The following is a 15,354-nucleotide window of genomic DNA, read 5'->3' as shown; positions in this document are numbered from 1 at the left end:
GTGTCCAAGGCTGGAGAGCCACGCGAGGCTGCTGGCCCTGGGCTGGACATGGGGCTTGGACTGTGAGCAAATCCTGGGGACTCTTGGGGACCCGCACCCTCCTCACGGGCTCTGTGGACCTTCCAGATCTGCCTTTAATCCTCCCAGTGAGGGCTTCTGGAAGAGCCTCTGAATGGTCAGTGCCTCTGCGTCCACTGGCTGACTGTTTTGAGCCAGAGGAAAGTTCGTGAAGCATGAACCTCCTAACTCCTACCACCCTATTTCAAGTCCCTCAGGGAGCTCCATCCCCTGCCGGCCAGCCACGTTGGCCTCAGCTTTTGTCCTCACCCCATGTCCTCTCTGCTCAGCCACCTTCTGGACCATTCCACACTCTGCACACCCTCCTCCCTTTCCCTCTGGTAAATGCCCACTCACCCCGGGGGACAGAGCACCTTGAGGGCTCTTCTGGGACACTTTGAACCCGCCCAGGCCCACCGAGCAGTGAGCCCTACTCACCTGGGGCAGGGATCTGTCTGGGCAGGTGTCCCCGTGCTGGCACCTGAGGGACTGCTCATCTGTCTCCCGGTCTCCACGCCGAGCTCCTCAGGCCTGGAATGTGCCTTTCGCTCCCGGATCCTGAAGGCTGAGCCACGACAATCTGATCTTGGCTTAGGCCGTTTCCCAGGCCTGTGCATGGCTCCTTCTGGGATTTGTGCCTGCAAAAGAGAACAGCGAGAGATGATTCTAGAAGGGCATCCGAGGCCAGGTGGTGAAGAGCTCTGAATGCCAGACCAATGAGGGGTCAGACTTTACTCTGTTGGCAGTGGGGAGCCACTGCAGGTTTTGGGGGGAGGGCAGCGAGGGCAAGGAATGAGGCCAAGAGTGGCTTTTATACTGAAGCTCAGGGTCAGAGTGAGGTACATCTAAACCCTTTGCACCTTCTTAAAAATCCTGGGGGGGGGGGATGACATGACCTGCCTTCTGGAACTTTCTTTTCTGAAGGCTCCGTAAGGCTGGCTTGGAGAAGGCAAGTGCCTGAGCCGGAGCCTCCTTGGGCCTGCATACTTGCTGGCTGCTGGGAACCCAGGACAGAATTGGGCAGGACGGGGCTGGCACTGCCCCCGGAGGGAGCGCAACACCTGCACCAGGTGGGCGGGGACCTCTGGGTTGCACCAGGAGGTGGGCACTGGGCTTTCCGATGACGTCACTCTGGGTGGCTCTGCGAGGTCACACGGATCAGGCTGAAGGAGCCTCAGGACGCAATCACAGTGCTGCCCGGGGCTTGGAAACTAAATGTGTCCCTCACTGGGTTTCCTGCCTCCCTGGAAGATGGGGATGGAGTTGATAGGGTCGTCTGGTCACAGTGGAAGCCTTGGCTTTAATAATGCTGTAATTTAAAAATCCTCGGAGTGACTTTGTCTCTCTTTAGCATGAAAAGGTCCCCTGCCCCCACCCCAAGCCTCTGATTCTGCAGCCGCCTGATCCCAGCCAGAGGAGGCTTGCTCCATCTTAATGAAGGACTGTGGCCAGCTTTTTTGCCTTATGTTTTCTGGTTCCCCCACCAAGGGCTTATCTAGAGCTTTGTTCCCCTTCAAACAGACCCTTCCTAATAGTACATGGCAGTGAGTGCTTACCAAGGGGGGGCATCTTCTGGGTTTAGTAGCAATGCGATGATGCCTTTCAGAAGGGTGACTGGTGATTTTCAGCAAATCCTACTTGAACAGCTTGTGCCTGGTGCTGCGGCTTCTGTACCACAACAGATCCCCACCCCCCTCAGTCTTCCAAATTTGGCCTCCTCTTGAGAAGACCTAGGCTCCCTATTGCCACCGCTAGTCTGAGCCTCTTTTTGTCCCCGAAGCCCCGCAAATGACTTTTCCTAACGGGTTTTTTCATGGGCCCTGGGGGGGGGGGGGTGTGCTGGGGCTGAGGGTGGGATCCTGGAGGTGGAAGGTGGCTGCCAGGGAGGTGGCCTCTGTCCAGCACGGGCCTGGGCCTGCACACAGGTGTGGGCGCTGGGGTGTGCCCAGGGGCTGTGTTAGGGCCCAGCCCCTCTGCTCATCACCCCGAACCCAGCCCAGCCCACAGCCCCACCCTGGGGCTTCCTCCTGCCTCCCTCCCCTCAGCCTGGTCTAAAGCCTTCCTCCTCCTCCACGGCCTTTGGGATCCCCCATGGATATCTACCCCCCAGACCCTCAGCCTCCATTTGCTCCCCTGAATTGCTGTCTTTGAGTCAAAAGGCATCAGGGACAGTGTCTCTTTATTTGCATTCTCCCTAAGGATCCTGAAGTAGAAACAGTGTCTAACCTGGCTGGAGGCTGTCAGGGCCTCCCCTGTGCAGTTGAGTTCTCCATGGGGTAAGGACTGCTCCGTGACAATAAAGGCCACCCCTTCATTCATTCAGTAGACAGGAATGTGACCAGGACCGTGACCAGCGTAGATGCACAGGCATTGTCTTTGTTCATTTTCTGTTGCAATAAAAAAATACCCAAGACAGGGTCATTTATAAAGAATAACAGTTTGTTTGGTTCATGGTTCTGAAGGCTCGGAAGTTCCAACTCATGGTGACAGGACCTAGTGAGGTCCTTCTTGCTGCATTATCACGACAGATGGCATCAGACAATGTGTGATTGACATATAAGTGTGAGGATTAACTTTTGAACACATGAACATTTGGGGCACACATTCACACCACAGCAGGCATCGAGAAAGGGCCTTCGGGAGGCTGAGGCAGGAGGTCAGCCTCGGCAACTTAGGGAGGTGCTAAATTACTTAGGCCCCATCTCAAAATAAAAAAATATATAAAGGACTGGGGTGTAGCTCAGTGGTAAAGCACCCCTGGATTCAGTCCCCACCACCAATAAATAAATAAAGAAAAGAAAAAAGGGACATTCAAAGCACCACATATGTACTCAGTGAATCAGTCAGGAAAGATTCCTCACCCCACCTCATGCTTCACCAACCTCACCCTGACATCTCAGTGGCTGAACAGAACTCAAGCAGCAAGTTCAATGCCACTAAGAGGGTGGAGGGGGCAGGCTGGGTGGAGGAGGGTCTTCTGCACACACTCACACAAGACCCAGGTCAGCTCTGGGACCACTTGCTGTGTGTGGCTCACTCTTAGGTCCCAAAGTGACACAGGTCCCTTCCACTCATTGCCTGTTGGCCAGAACTGGCTTCATGGCCCTGTCTAGCTGCAAGAGAGGCTGTCGAGGGCAGTCTTCTCTGTGCCCAGGGAGCACAGAAGAGCCAGACCTTGGTGGACACTAGTTACATCTACCACACGTATCAATGGAGTTTGGGGGAAATTTCTGCAGTTGATTAGATTCCCTTCTTTCCTCCAGGGTCTAAAGTCATGGCTTTGAGACCAGAGTTGGTGCCTTCCCCTGAATTTTAATATTCTTGCCGTGTGTTACCCCACTCTCTGCTTGGTTACTTCTGTTGATGGGAGACTCACCCTCTCCTCTGCTGTGAAATCCAACTGTTGACAACCCTATTACGGAGTATTTCTTTATTTTTATCTGACATTTTCCATCTTTTAGCTCCCAATCCATCCGTGTGTGGAGCTTCAAGAACAAGTTTAATAATTTTTTTCCTGCTGTTTTAGAGAGTTAGATGGCTCCTCCTTGGTCCTTTCTCCGAGCTCCCCCATATACCTGGCCTCTGGATCGGCTTACTCTGGGGCTGTCCTCTAAGCTTATAGCTTGTTTGCCATTCTTTCTCAGGTGGGAAATCTCAGGGGATAACGCAGGATTGGGCACTGGAGGAGGTGTGGAGTGTGGTGGATAGAAGATGCCCTCCCACAGACTCTAGGCTGGGGACACTCTGGGGGGACATGGTGATGTGGACTCACTGTGCCTAAATCCCCTCCTGTGGGGACACGCGACTAAATCAATTGGGGTCACTCCAAGTGAATTTGGGCTGGCTACATAAAGACATAGACTCAGAAAATACCTTTTCTTGGGGTTCAGTGACCACTTCTTAACCACTGCTCCCATAAGGGGGGCAAGGCAGGCAGGAAAGAGGGGGAATACTCCTCAGACCCGGGTTTTACTAATGGGGAAGCTAATCCATGGAACATTCTATCCAAAAAAGGGCAAAAGCACAGGATTACAGCAAACAGGTGGGTGTAATTCTACCCCATCAGGTGACATCCACTCCCTGAGCAGCACCTTTCTTATCCAAGCGGAGGTAAAGTCCACCTGTCGTGCAGTGGGTGCAATACCGTCCAGTCCCTCTTGACTCAGGACTTAAAGGTGTGTACATAGCTCCTGTCCAGGGTGGCCTCGACACTCTCCTGGCTTTATTCCTGGGCCAGGGCACAGCCTCCAGCCGACAGGGCAATGCTCCCTGAGCATTTCCTCTCCCTGTTTTATATCTTCCATCCTCTCTTCATTTTCCATGAAGTGATCTTGTTAAGCTCCCAGGAAGCACCTGCTTACTTCTGGTCACTTCCGTGAGGCCATCGCCACATTCGAGCTGGGCTTTCCAATATGGGCTCTAGTTTTTACAAGTTCTCATTGCTTTTTTTTTAAATCATTTTTTCAGTTTTACTTTGAACACTTCTTTTTCTCCCCTCTGAATTTCTGTTTAAGCTGGGCATGGCGACACACACACTTGTCCTCCCCGAGGCTGGGAGGCCGAAGCAGGAGGATCGTGAGTTCAAAGCCAGCTTCAGCAATTTAGCAAGGCCCTAAGCAACTCAGTGAGACCCTGTTTCTAATAAAATACCAAAAGGGGCTGGGGATGGGGCTCAGTGGTTAAGTGCCCCTGAATTCAATCCTCGGTACCAAAATAGAAAGAAACTGTCCAAGATCATGGACTATGTGGTAGCCGTCTCATTTGCCTTCTGATCTTAGATCTTTGCCAATGCTTTCGGAAACTGGGAAAAAGCATTTGTTTCACTGGGGCCTGGTGGAATTTCGGGGTGCCTAGGTGAAGAAGGAAATTCAGATAATTTTCCATAAGATCTATGTTCTGCCGGTGTTTTTCCCTGGCCAAGTATGGAACGCTAGGAGCAAAGTCTTGAAGTCCTTTTGGTGTGACTCTTTGGCTCCCTGGAGTTCAGTAGAGCATATCCCCAGGCTTTTCTGGGGCATAGAGCAGCTGGGGGCACAGAGCAGCTGGGGGCACGGAGCAGCTGGGGGCCCCCGGCTGCTGGAGGACTCTGTATTGAAACCACCTGGCTCCTACTACTGCCTTCCTGAACTTCTGGGAAAATTGCAGAATCCATGTCCTGGAGGGCAATCCAGGGCAGATGGCAGTGGGGGAGAGTGCTGTTTTAGATTAACAGGAGGGTTTATCATGCCAAGAGGTCAATATTTACCTTGGCCTCAGCTCCGATGGGTCTTTACTTCTCTGCTCAGTGGCTCTCTCTGCTGACTTCAGCAGAAGCAAAGATCTGTGTTCTGTCAGCAGCAGAGGGTGCTGGTGAGATTCTCTTTATCACAAAGACCTGGAAGCAGAAGAACCCGCTTCTCTGCTGCAGCCTGCTCTCTTCCATGGAAACCCCAATCCCACTGCGCAACTGGCCATCTGTGGGGAGCACACTTCCCCACTTCCACAACAGGGAGCGCACGGCTGCTGGTAACTCTCTTCTCCCATCTGTGAAATGGGGATGTTGAGAATCGCTGCCCTGTCCGAGTCAGAGCGCTGCTATCAGGAGCTGAGGGCAGAGAAAGCACTTTGTCTGCAGCAAAACCAGCTCCCATCCTGGCCAGGTCTGGGGGTTATGCGATTGCCGCAGGTCACCCAGGAAACAAGAAAGACCCTTGCTTCTAGCTGGGACCTGACTCCCATTCTTTGATGCTAGATTTCCTGGGATTTTTAGAGACAGTGGCTTCTGCCTCTGCAGAAGGGGGAGCGTGCATTGCAGGAGTACCAAGGACAGTTTGGAAATACACGGACCCAAATACATGCGTACAGTCGGAATCCGGGCGCCTCAGAGCGCTGCGCGACGGAGGCGGCAGCTATAGGTACAGCCGCAACCGACCTTTTCAGGCAGAAAATGGATTCGTCCTTCCCAGGGCTTCCCCACGGAGCCCTTTATTTCAGGGCTGTTCAAACTTTCCCACTTTTTGCCGCCCACCACATGCATATTTTATCTCTAAAAAGAATGCAAATCTATGTTCTACTCAATGCTATTTCTATATTTGTTTTAAAATAGTTTCAATTTAAATTGTTGACCCTGGGATAAGATATGCCAAGTTTTGTCCTCTGAGAAAGCTCCAAATACTCCTGGGTATGAACATATTGATTGGCTGGCCCCACTGTGGGGGTTTTGAGATGTGTGGTATCCCCCAATTTCATATCTCACCAAAGCCCTGGAAATCATAATAATCATAAATATTTATTGAGTATTACAATGTGCCAAGCATTTTATGTGAATAATTCATCTGATGTTTTTAGCACATCCATAAATCAAGGACTGTTATTCTTCTGATTTTATAGATGAGGATACTCAGAGAGGTTGGGCAATTTGTCCAAAGTCACACAACTGATGCTGGTGGGGTTGGACTCTACCAGTTGGTGCTCTCTGGGGAAGGAGCAAATGGGATGCCACTGAATCCTTCTCCATTCTTGTTGGCTCCCCTAACCCTGCTGGGTGGTGTTGTAGCTATCAAGTTTGCCTACAGGAGTGACCCATCCACAGTTTCGTGTGTCCACAGCTGCCTTAAAGATCAGAGTGAAGGAAAGAGAAATTATGGAAGACTGGCTGGAAAGTCCTGAGACAAGCCAGCTTACCCTTTTTGCTTTACAAATAAAGAAGCTGGGAAGGACCAGAGAGGGTCAGTGAGCATTCCAGATTACACAGCCAGTCAGCAGGGGATCCGGGAGCAGATCTGGGGCTCTGTGTCTGGGGGGTGTGGGTAACTTCACATTTCTTTTATTGATTTCATGCATCTTTCTCTATTTATCCTGCATCGTCTAAATGGAACCTCCCCTCATTTGCACAACATCTGTTCAGATTGTCAGCTGTTTTTTTTTTTTTTTTAAAGGAAAAAGGCCCATTTTAATGTCTTCCTAAAGAACAATCACCTTGAGGGTGATGGCTGGGCTATTTCTGTGATGCCCCCAGCATGGTGCCAGATACACAGAAGCTGCCCGGTAAACGTCTGTGGGCCCGAATGAACTTAGGGGTCCCAGATAGAAAGAAGAGGACAGAAGTTTCTAGAATGCATTCATTCTTCCCCCAAAGACTTTCATCCTAACACAATCCAATGCTCTACAGAGTAGAGTTTAGCCCAAACTTCTCCTCCATTCCTCCGTCTTGGGTATAGCCCATGGCACTGGGAAAAAATGAGTTTAAGATAAAAACAAATTCTCATTTCCTTGCTGTAATGCATATAGCATACATTCAAGGCAGCTTCCAGCAACGCAGAATCTCTCTGGTCTTTCTGACTTCATTATGCAAGTCCAAGAGGGAAGGCGGAAGGCAGAGTGTTTACAAAGCCTGGGGGGAATGACCTCATTGGTTAGGTGTTGGCCAGCTGCCCAAGGAGCACGGTCCAGATTCCTTTTGGGGGAGGCACTGAAAACCCCCTGATAACCCAAATTCTCCAAATCTTTTAGACCTCGAGGGAGGGATGGAGGATGAGTGGAAGAAAGTGGTCCTTGGTCCAAGTTATAGCTCCAGTTAGCAGGGAGTCCACACTCACAGGACCAACCCTGCCTCCAAGACAGAGTACCAAGGATTTGGGAAGGGTTGGGATTTAAGGGAATTGAGTGAACAGGCTGGTGGAGAAGATATGATATCTCTGGATATGCGCACCGGAGGGTATACATGGTATATGTACCTATGGGGACATATCAGGGCATGTGACAAGATGGCAACTCCTGAGAGCTGGCCTGTCCCATCACACTCTCAACAGCATCTTCCTATCTTCTAGCAATAATCCAGCAATCCTTTTATAAAATGTGCCTCGATCCAGCAGACACCTCCCTGTTGGATGAATTCTCTCCAGTCTTATAGGTGTTCTGCAGACTGGAAGCTTCCCACTCTTAGCAGGGAAGGGGGAGGGGCTTGAGATGATTTGGAGCCAGCCCTTGGGATGATTTGGAGTCGGCCCTTGGGATGCTTTGGGGGCAGTTAATCTGGAGAGGAGAACACAGTTAATCTGGAGAGGGGAACACAGGCTGGATCTGCAGTATAATCTGTCCCCACTGTGGGGGCCTTAGGGAGTATCAAGCACTGTGGGAATCCCATAACCCAGGAAAGACCAATTTGGGCCAGGCTGGCTTTGGGCACAATGGGAATTCTGGAACTTAGCTTTTCTATCTGTAAAAGGTGGGATTGTAGAACATCTTCTCAGGAACCACCGGTTTTCACCTTGACGAGTGAGCTGTGAGGTAGGACTTGGTGGTGAGAGGGCTAGAAGTTTCCAGGGAAGTCCCTGATGGCTGCTCTGCTCACAGACTGGCCTTGGCCTAGCCAGAACTTTAGGTAAGGAGCTGGAAGATATGCATTTTTCTAGTTGAACATTTTTGAGCCTCAGTTTCCACCTCTGAAAAGTGGGCGTGGTACCATTTCCTACCGTGGGGCTTAACTATACTATGGGGTGACATCGCTAAGGCACAGCATGGGTGCTCCAAGAGCATTTGCAAAACTGAAGTGCGGGAAGGTTCTGAAACCTCCCCAGCCCCTGCGAGCGAGATCTGGCGTTTGGGGTACTCGGCTCGCGGGACCCCCAGCAGAGTTTTGCATCCCAGCTCTGAGGCCACTGTCGCCTCCTCGGCCCCGGGCTGCCGAGGGTTAAAGAGAAAGCCCCACGCCCCCTTTGACGGCGCAGAGCCCACCTCGTCGAATTTGAAAAGCCGGCCCTGGAGAGGCGTGGGCGCCCCCCGCCCAGACACGTCCAGCTCGGACCCAGGCTCGCTTGTGGCCGGTTCCCTCCGCTTCCCGCCCGGGCCGCGGGTTCGGTCCGGCCGCCTGTGCGCCCCTGGTAGTCCCCGCGGCGGGGACTGCGGGTCCCCGCGGGCGATCGCTCAAGATGAAGCTGGCTCTGCTCCTGCCGTGGGCGTGCTGCTGCCTGTGCGGCTCGGCGCTGGCCACCGGCTTCCTCTACCCGTTCCCGGCCGCAGCCCTGCAGCATCAGCACGGCTATCCCGAGCCGGGCGCCGGCTCTCCTGGAAGCGGCTACGCGAGCCGCCGGTGAGTAGCGCGGGGCAGCGGGGCAGCGGGGCAGCGGGGCAGCGGGGCCTGGGGGCGCCGGGCGACCGCAGCGAGGGACGGCTGGGTGATCCGGTGCTGGGGTGCAGGGGCTGGGGACCGGGACCGCCTGGAACGAAGGACGGCGGGGGCGCGGGGCGAGGTGGCCGCGTCCTGGGGCTCCGGGGACTTCGGTGGTCTCGGGCCGCGCCCACTCTCCCTCGCTCCCTGGTTTTCCCACCCTTGGCCCCTCGGCTCGGGTCTCCGAGTGGAGGTCGACCAAATTTGCGGCGGAGACGCGCGGAGGGGGCGCCTGCGGCTCGCCGGGGCGCGGGGCGCGGGGCTCTGCTCCCCGGCTCACGTGGCCCCGCCGCGCTCACCTGCGCGGCCGCGGCTTTGTGTTGGGGAGCAGTTCCCTGGGTTGCCGAGGCCGTGCGTCTGGGTCCCTTGCCTTTCCTGTCGACCTCTCCGCAACACCAGCGGGGCCACTCCGTCCAGTCTTTGGGACCGAGCCCAGGCTGCGACCTTCTGGCCATCCAGGAACGTGGAGCCTCCTCGGATCCGAAGTCTCCGCCGCGGGGGTCCGGGATGGAGCGGGGTCACCCAGCCCAAGCGGCCGGTACCCGCCGGCCTCCTCTTCCTCCTCCGGCAGGTGGCGCCTTGGCCACCTCCGGACTGTTCGGTTGAGTCGGTTCCCGCTTTTGAATTCGCAAAGGAAACGGGTGGCGCTCAAGTCGATGCCGCTGGAACTTAGCTGTCCCCCATTCAGTAACTGCAACCCGCACCCTGTGCTACCGCGCGGGGACACACGGCCTGGACCCGTGCCTTGCCGCTCCCGATCCGTGAACCAATTAACTTTGATCCGTTAACTTAATTAACTCTAAGTTATTAAAGTATTAACTTTCCTTCAACAGAGAACTAGGCCCAGAGAGGGTTCCCAAGTTCAATGGCAACTTGGGGCTGATCCCATATCTTCCTTCTCCGAATCCGGAGCAGCCTTCCGTCCTATTCTGCTGATGATAGACAGGAGGTCCCCGTTCTTTTTTGCCCCTTGATATTTACCAAACCCGAGATCTCCCTCGACGAATTCCCACAATGCCTTGCTGGGCACCACTTCACATCTGGAGGAGGGACCCGGGAAAGGCTAAAAAGGTACTTCTGCACAAGTTTGCACGCTATTCTGTTTCCCTCATTTTGTTTGCAAATACTTCTAGAGGCTTCTATTAGAAGAATTCTTCGAACACCCACGAGAGTGTGGTCTCTGTCCACTCGCATAGAGAGCAGTGCAATAGGTAAACTTTTCAAGTTGCAGAATAATAGAGCATGATCTCATTTATAGAAAACACACAACAAAACAAAGTAGATATCCGTCTAAATATATTTAGTGCACAGAAAGAGTTTTTAGAAAACTGTTTCCAGAAGTTAACTATATGGAGGGACCTGGGGTCTGGACCCAAGGACCAGAGCTGGCCCTCTTATCTGCAAGTTTGCATCGGAAGATTCAACCAAACTCAGATTAGGAATTTTTTAAAAAAAATTTGCATCTGTTCTGAACATGTACAGAATTTTTTCTTGTTATTATTCTCTAAACCACCCAAGGCAATGACTCCATACATATCATTTACATTGTAGTAGGTATTGTTAAGTCATTTTGAGATGGTTTAAATTATATAGCAGACTGTCTTTCCATAGAACATATAAGGGACTGGAGTAGCTTTGGAGTTTGGTATCCTGGGTGATGGTGGTAGTGGTGGTGGTGGTGGTGAAAGTTTTGGAGTCAATCCCCAGCAGATATTGAGAGGCAAATGTACCCCATTTCCCTTGTGCCTGCATGTTTTACAAGGAACATTCATGTCTTACTTTTGCAATTAAAATAGAATGTGTGGGAAGGGGGTTGGAGGCCCCTGCAGCCTGGAACTACCCGAGAGGAGCTAGAGATGACTTCCACGGAGGGGGTGAATACCTGGGGACCGAGTTCTGACATTTGATGGACTGGGAAGTCTCCACTGAGACTTGGAAGGGATTGTTTCAATGCCCCGGACTTCTGCCCTTGAAAAAGACAGGCAGGTGGGGAGCCAGCCCAGTCCACCCTCTACCTCGGTTTCTTCCCACACCATGAGGGGCTTTACCCACAGACCCATGAAGCCCTCCATCTGCACCCCCAGCTCAGTCCACACCCATCACAAACTGTCACCCTTTGGCCAAGGAGTGGGCACTTTGACTGTCGGTTTGTCCTTGAAGCATGGCCTGGGACAAGCAGTCCTGGAAATGGGCTTGGGGGCATCTGGGCAAGGACCCTGCACCCAGGGAGCCAGACCTAGAAACCTCTTGCTCATCTCCTTGAGCAGTTGCATTAGCCTTGGGGTTGCCTGTCCATTGCAAGAAGGTGGATCTTAGAAAGGAGAGATGGCTGGGATCGTGTGCCTAGGTCCCTTGGCTGGTTCGATGTGCATTCCCAGGAGCTCATATTCTGGAATTTCTGGGAGGGACACTGGGAGGGTCTGCATTTGCCCCAAGCATGTCCTGGTGCCAGAGGGAACACAGCCTTAAATAGCAAATAAATGGCAAGTCAAGAGACAGAAACCACAGATGGAAGAGAAAAGAGCTTTCTATTTCAGTACTTAGGATAACACTTTTTTCCTTACTTTTAGAATGAAGAGCTCAGAAATTTCATTTTGCACTGGGTGTCACCATTTGGCTAGGTCTTGCTCTCATACCTGAGGTGCATACCAGGGCTCGGCCCACCAGAATGAACTGAGGAGCTAAAAAAAGTTTCATGTCCAGAGCCCAGCGCCACTCTGCCTGGAAATCTGCATTTTAATGGCGTCCCCAGGTGGTTTGTCCTGTAGCCAGGTCTGGAAAACACCACACTGAGAACAGGATTTCTTGAGATTTCTTTCATCGTGACCCATAATAAGAAAAACCTTTTATATGGTGATTTTACACACACACACACACACACACACACACACACACATCTGAAATGAGTTTTGCAAAATGATACTGTGTCCATATGTGATACTCTCTTTTTTTTTTATTGTATTCCATCTAGTTCATAAAAGTATGCTTACAAGGACTCAGAAAATGGATTCCACAGCCCCCCTTGTGGGTCTGGGCCCGGGGCCTGCCAATGAAAACCGTGGCTCCTGGAGCCAAATAGGGATTCTCACCTTGGGCACCTTGATTGCATGTGACTTGGTGACTGAGCTCTCGCTTTCCTAAATTTCTTCCCTGGAGATGGAATCAATCTCCTACTGCTTCGCTCCCCCGAGGGCCCTGACCAGGTCACCTTGAGACTTGAATGCCACAGGAGCCTGGTCTGAGACCCCCTCACCTCCACTCCCCACTTCTTGGGAATGCGAATTTACCCAGGCTGGGCATTTAGCCACCTGGGACCCCAACATGAGGGCCAAGGACTTCTGGCCAGTAGGGAGCTCACAGCAAACCTCAAGGAAGCGAATAATCCCATCCAACAGGGCCTTGTGGCCCCCACTGTGTCTTGTGTCTGCAGGTTTGGGCCTTGCCTCTTGGTCCCCACGTGCCTTGTGTTCAAGAAGTGACTTTTGGGCACAGACTAGGTGCTGGGTGCTGGGGGCTGGGAGATGATTCAGACCCAGTCTCTGCCCTTGTTGAGCTCGGAGGCTGGCTGAGAAAGTCAGACCCATAAACAAGAGTGGGATTCTTTGAGATGTGGAACGGATCATATCGGGCAGGCAGGGTGCCTATCAGCAATGGTCACATGGGGGACTTTGGGTATGTGGGAGTTGGGGGTGATCATGGTGCCTATTTCATAAGATTGTTCTGGGGCTTAAATGAGTTTACAGTTCTTAAATCCACAGTGCACATTCAGTTCAGGCTGGTGGCGTCTAGTATGCTGGTGTAACTTGCAAAGGCTGCAGAGATGGGGGACTGTGGCACAAATATATGGAGCCATGTGTTTCAGTCTGAGTACTTGAGATGAGGTAATTTATAGCTTTTATTTTTTTCAGGTCTGAGGTTTGAAACCAGGAGTGCTCTGTTACTGAGCCACACCCCCAGCCCTTTTTTATTTTTTATTTTTAATTTTGAGACAGGGTCTCACTAAGTTGTTTAGGGCCTTGCTAAGTTGCTGAGGCTGGCTTTGAACTTGCCATCCTCCTGTCTCAGTCTCCTGAGCCACTGTGCCCGGCCAGACTGGGTAATTTATGAAGAACGAAAATGTATTTCTCACAGTTTGGGAGGTTGGAAGTCCACGATCAAGTGGTCCACAGGAACCCACTCCTAAGGCAGTGGCATTAATATATCACCTAGTGGATCAGATAGAGAGGGGAGGGTGGCCTCATCACCTTTCTGGGGTTCTTCCTCCCTACACTGCAGCACTGGGGATTGGGTGTCCAATGCATGAGCTCTGGGGGACTCATTCAAACCATGGCACCACAGTGCCCTTTTCTGGGGTGCGTTTCATTAGGCTGGTGTCTCCAACCACATACATCGGGAACGGCTGGCTACCCATGAAGGCTGAATGCAGAGGCCCCCAGAAGGGTCACTGCCTGAGCTGGATCTTGGAGATGAGCAAGGGAGTGGGGGGCAGGGATGGGGGGTTGCATTTGGGACAAACACACAGCTATTTGCAGGTGCCTGGCCTATGTGCTTGTCAGGGGGAGTGCCAATGACTGGATAGTGGGCAGGAGGGGGACCGGCAGGGCCTTGGAGGCTGGACGTGAAGCCTCTCTTCTGCCACCTTAAGGAGTCTGGGCTTTATAGTGTGAGCATGGCCCTAGGCCCGTGCCAGCTTTGCTAGTGGCAGGAGGCTGGCTAAAGAAGAAGAGCAAAAGGAGGGGGGCCAGCTGAAGGGATCCAAAGAAGGGCAAGGGCAGTGGGGGGGGCAGAGGGGAGTGGAGCCCTCGAACCTCCCCAGAGGCAGGAACGAGTCTCCGCCCCAAGCTCTGGCTTGGGGACTCTAAGGAGCTGCCTGCAACATGGCCAAGATTCTGCAGAGTTTTCTCAGCTTTGCAAAAGGCAGTGAAGTGTAGTGTGAGATGCTTTAAATTGTCCTCCAAGTGGTTTCCACACCCACAGTCTCGAATCTCGCCTGACTCAAGGCAGGTTAGGTACTTACTGCATGTTTGTCAAGCCTATGAATGAACAAGGGAATGAATGGAGGGACAAAGCCCGGACCTCCCTCTTCTGGGAAATGACATGGTGGCCTCTGCCCCAGCACAGATCTGCAGGACCTGCAAGGACCCTGGAGCCAGGACCTTGTCTGCACTTTGCTCCCACCAGGCCAGCTCTGGAAGCCACTTCCAGAGGGCCCGAGGCAGCTGCAGTAGAGGACCCTGCTTCTCCTGTCTTGCTGGTGCAAGTGGAGGGAGGGAGGGGACTTTTTTCTGAGAGTCGCACACTACACAGGATGACCTCTGTGCAGCTAGGTGGCGAGACTGTCTCCGAAAGCCCCAGGGCTCTCCGAATCTCCTGTCCCTCTCTTTCCTCTCTCCTGCAGCTTGTCTGTTATTTTAAAATCCATTCCCAGAGAAACAATCGCTATGGCAATAAGAACGACCCCCCCCCCTTCTCTTGGCTCCAGCAGGCCTGACACTTCATTGCTGTTGTAGGAGTGTGTGAGCTGGCCTGGGACCAGCTCTGCCTGGGGCAGGGGACCTCGCAGCAGTAAGTAACTGTGAGAGGATTTTCAGGAATGTCAGCCCAAGGCGCTGGGGAACCCCACAGACCATCCTAGAAAAGCGTCCACTAACTGGCTGCTCTCTCCCAGTCGGCAGGGGGCCCAGCTCCTCTGGCCCCAGCTTCCTTCCTGTCCTTTTTTCTCAGAAACCAGGGTCCAGCTGGTCCTCTTTGGTAAGAGATGGCCTGTAAGAGTCCACCTTGAACCCAGCGGCCTCAGGCCAGGTTTCTTCTGTCAGAGGTGTGGGTCTGTCCCTACCCCCAGCTGCCTCCAGAGACAGAAGGTCAGAGATGGCCACGTAGTCGTCTGAGTCACGATGACTTTGCCAGCTCTCTCTGCCGGGTGTTAAGGGATATTTCTAGGAAAAAGTATGGGAAGTGCTCATTCACAAAGCTGTAGTTTCCTTGCTGAAGAGGGTGCGTGTGAAGAGAAGGCTCAGGAGCCAGGCTGCTCGGTGTAGCTCTGATGGTGTTGCCTGTCCTCCTGAGCCTTGGTCTCCTCCTCTGTAAAATGGGGACGATGATCGTGTGTGCTTCATAGGACCCTTCTGGAAATTATGTGGGTTACTGAA

General features: G+C 52.7%; 1 protein-coding gene across 4 annotated transcripts in view; it reads left to right on the top strand.

Annotated features, from left to right (window-relative positions):
• Nucleotides 1–8,856: 8,856 nt before the first annotated feature.
• COL26A1 (collagen type XXVI alpha 1 chain) overlaps nucleotides 8,857–15,354 on the top strand; it is a 128,038-nt gene continuing 121,540 nt past the window's right edge. For 3 of the 4 annotated variants that reach the window (XM_081299450.1, XM_081299449.1, XM_081299448.1), the window contains exon 1: nucleotides 8,861–9,127. In XM_081299450.1, the coding sequence (XP_081155576.1) occupies nucleotides 8,967–9,127 (161 nt within the window). In that variant the 5' untranslated portion in view covers nucleotides 8,861–8,966. Of the gene's footprint in view, nucleotides 9,128–15,354 lie in introns of all 4 variants that reach the window. The other variant, XM_081299452.1, reaches the window with a different exon arrangement.

The sequence above is a fragment of the Spermophilus citellus genome (genome assembly GCF_964194105.1).
Source record: "Spermophilus citellus genome assembly, chromosome: 6".
Taxonomy (NCBI): domain Eukaryota; kingdom Metazoa; phylum Chordata; class Mammalia; order Rodentia; family Sciuridae; genus Spermophilus; species Spermophilus citellus.
This window is presented reverse-complemented; position numbering and strand designations above follow the sequence as displayed.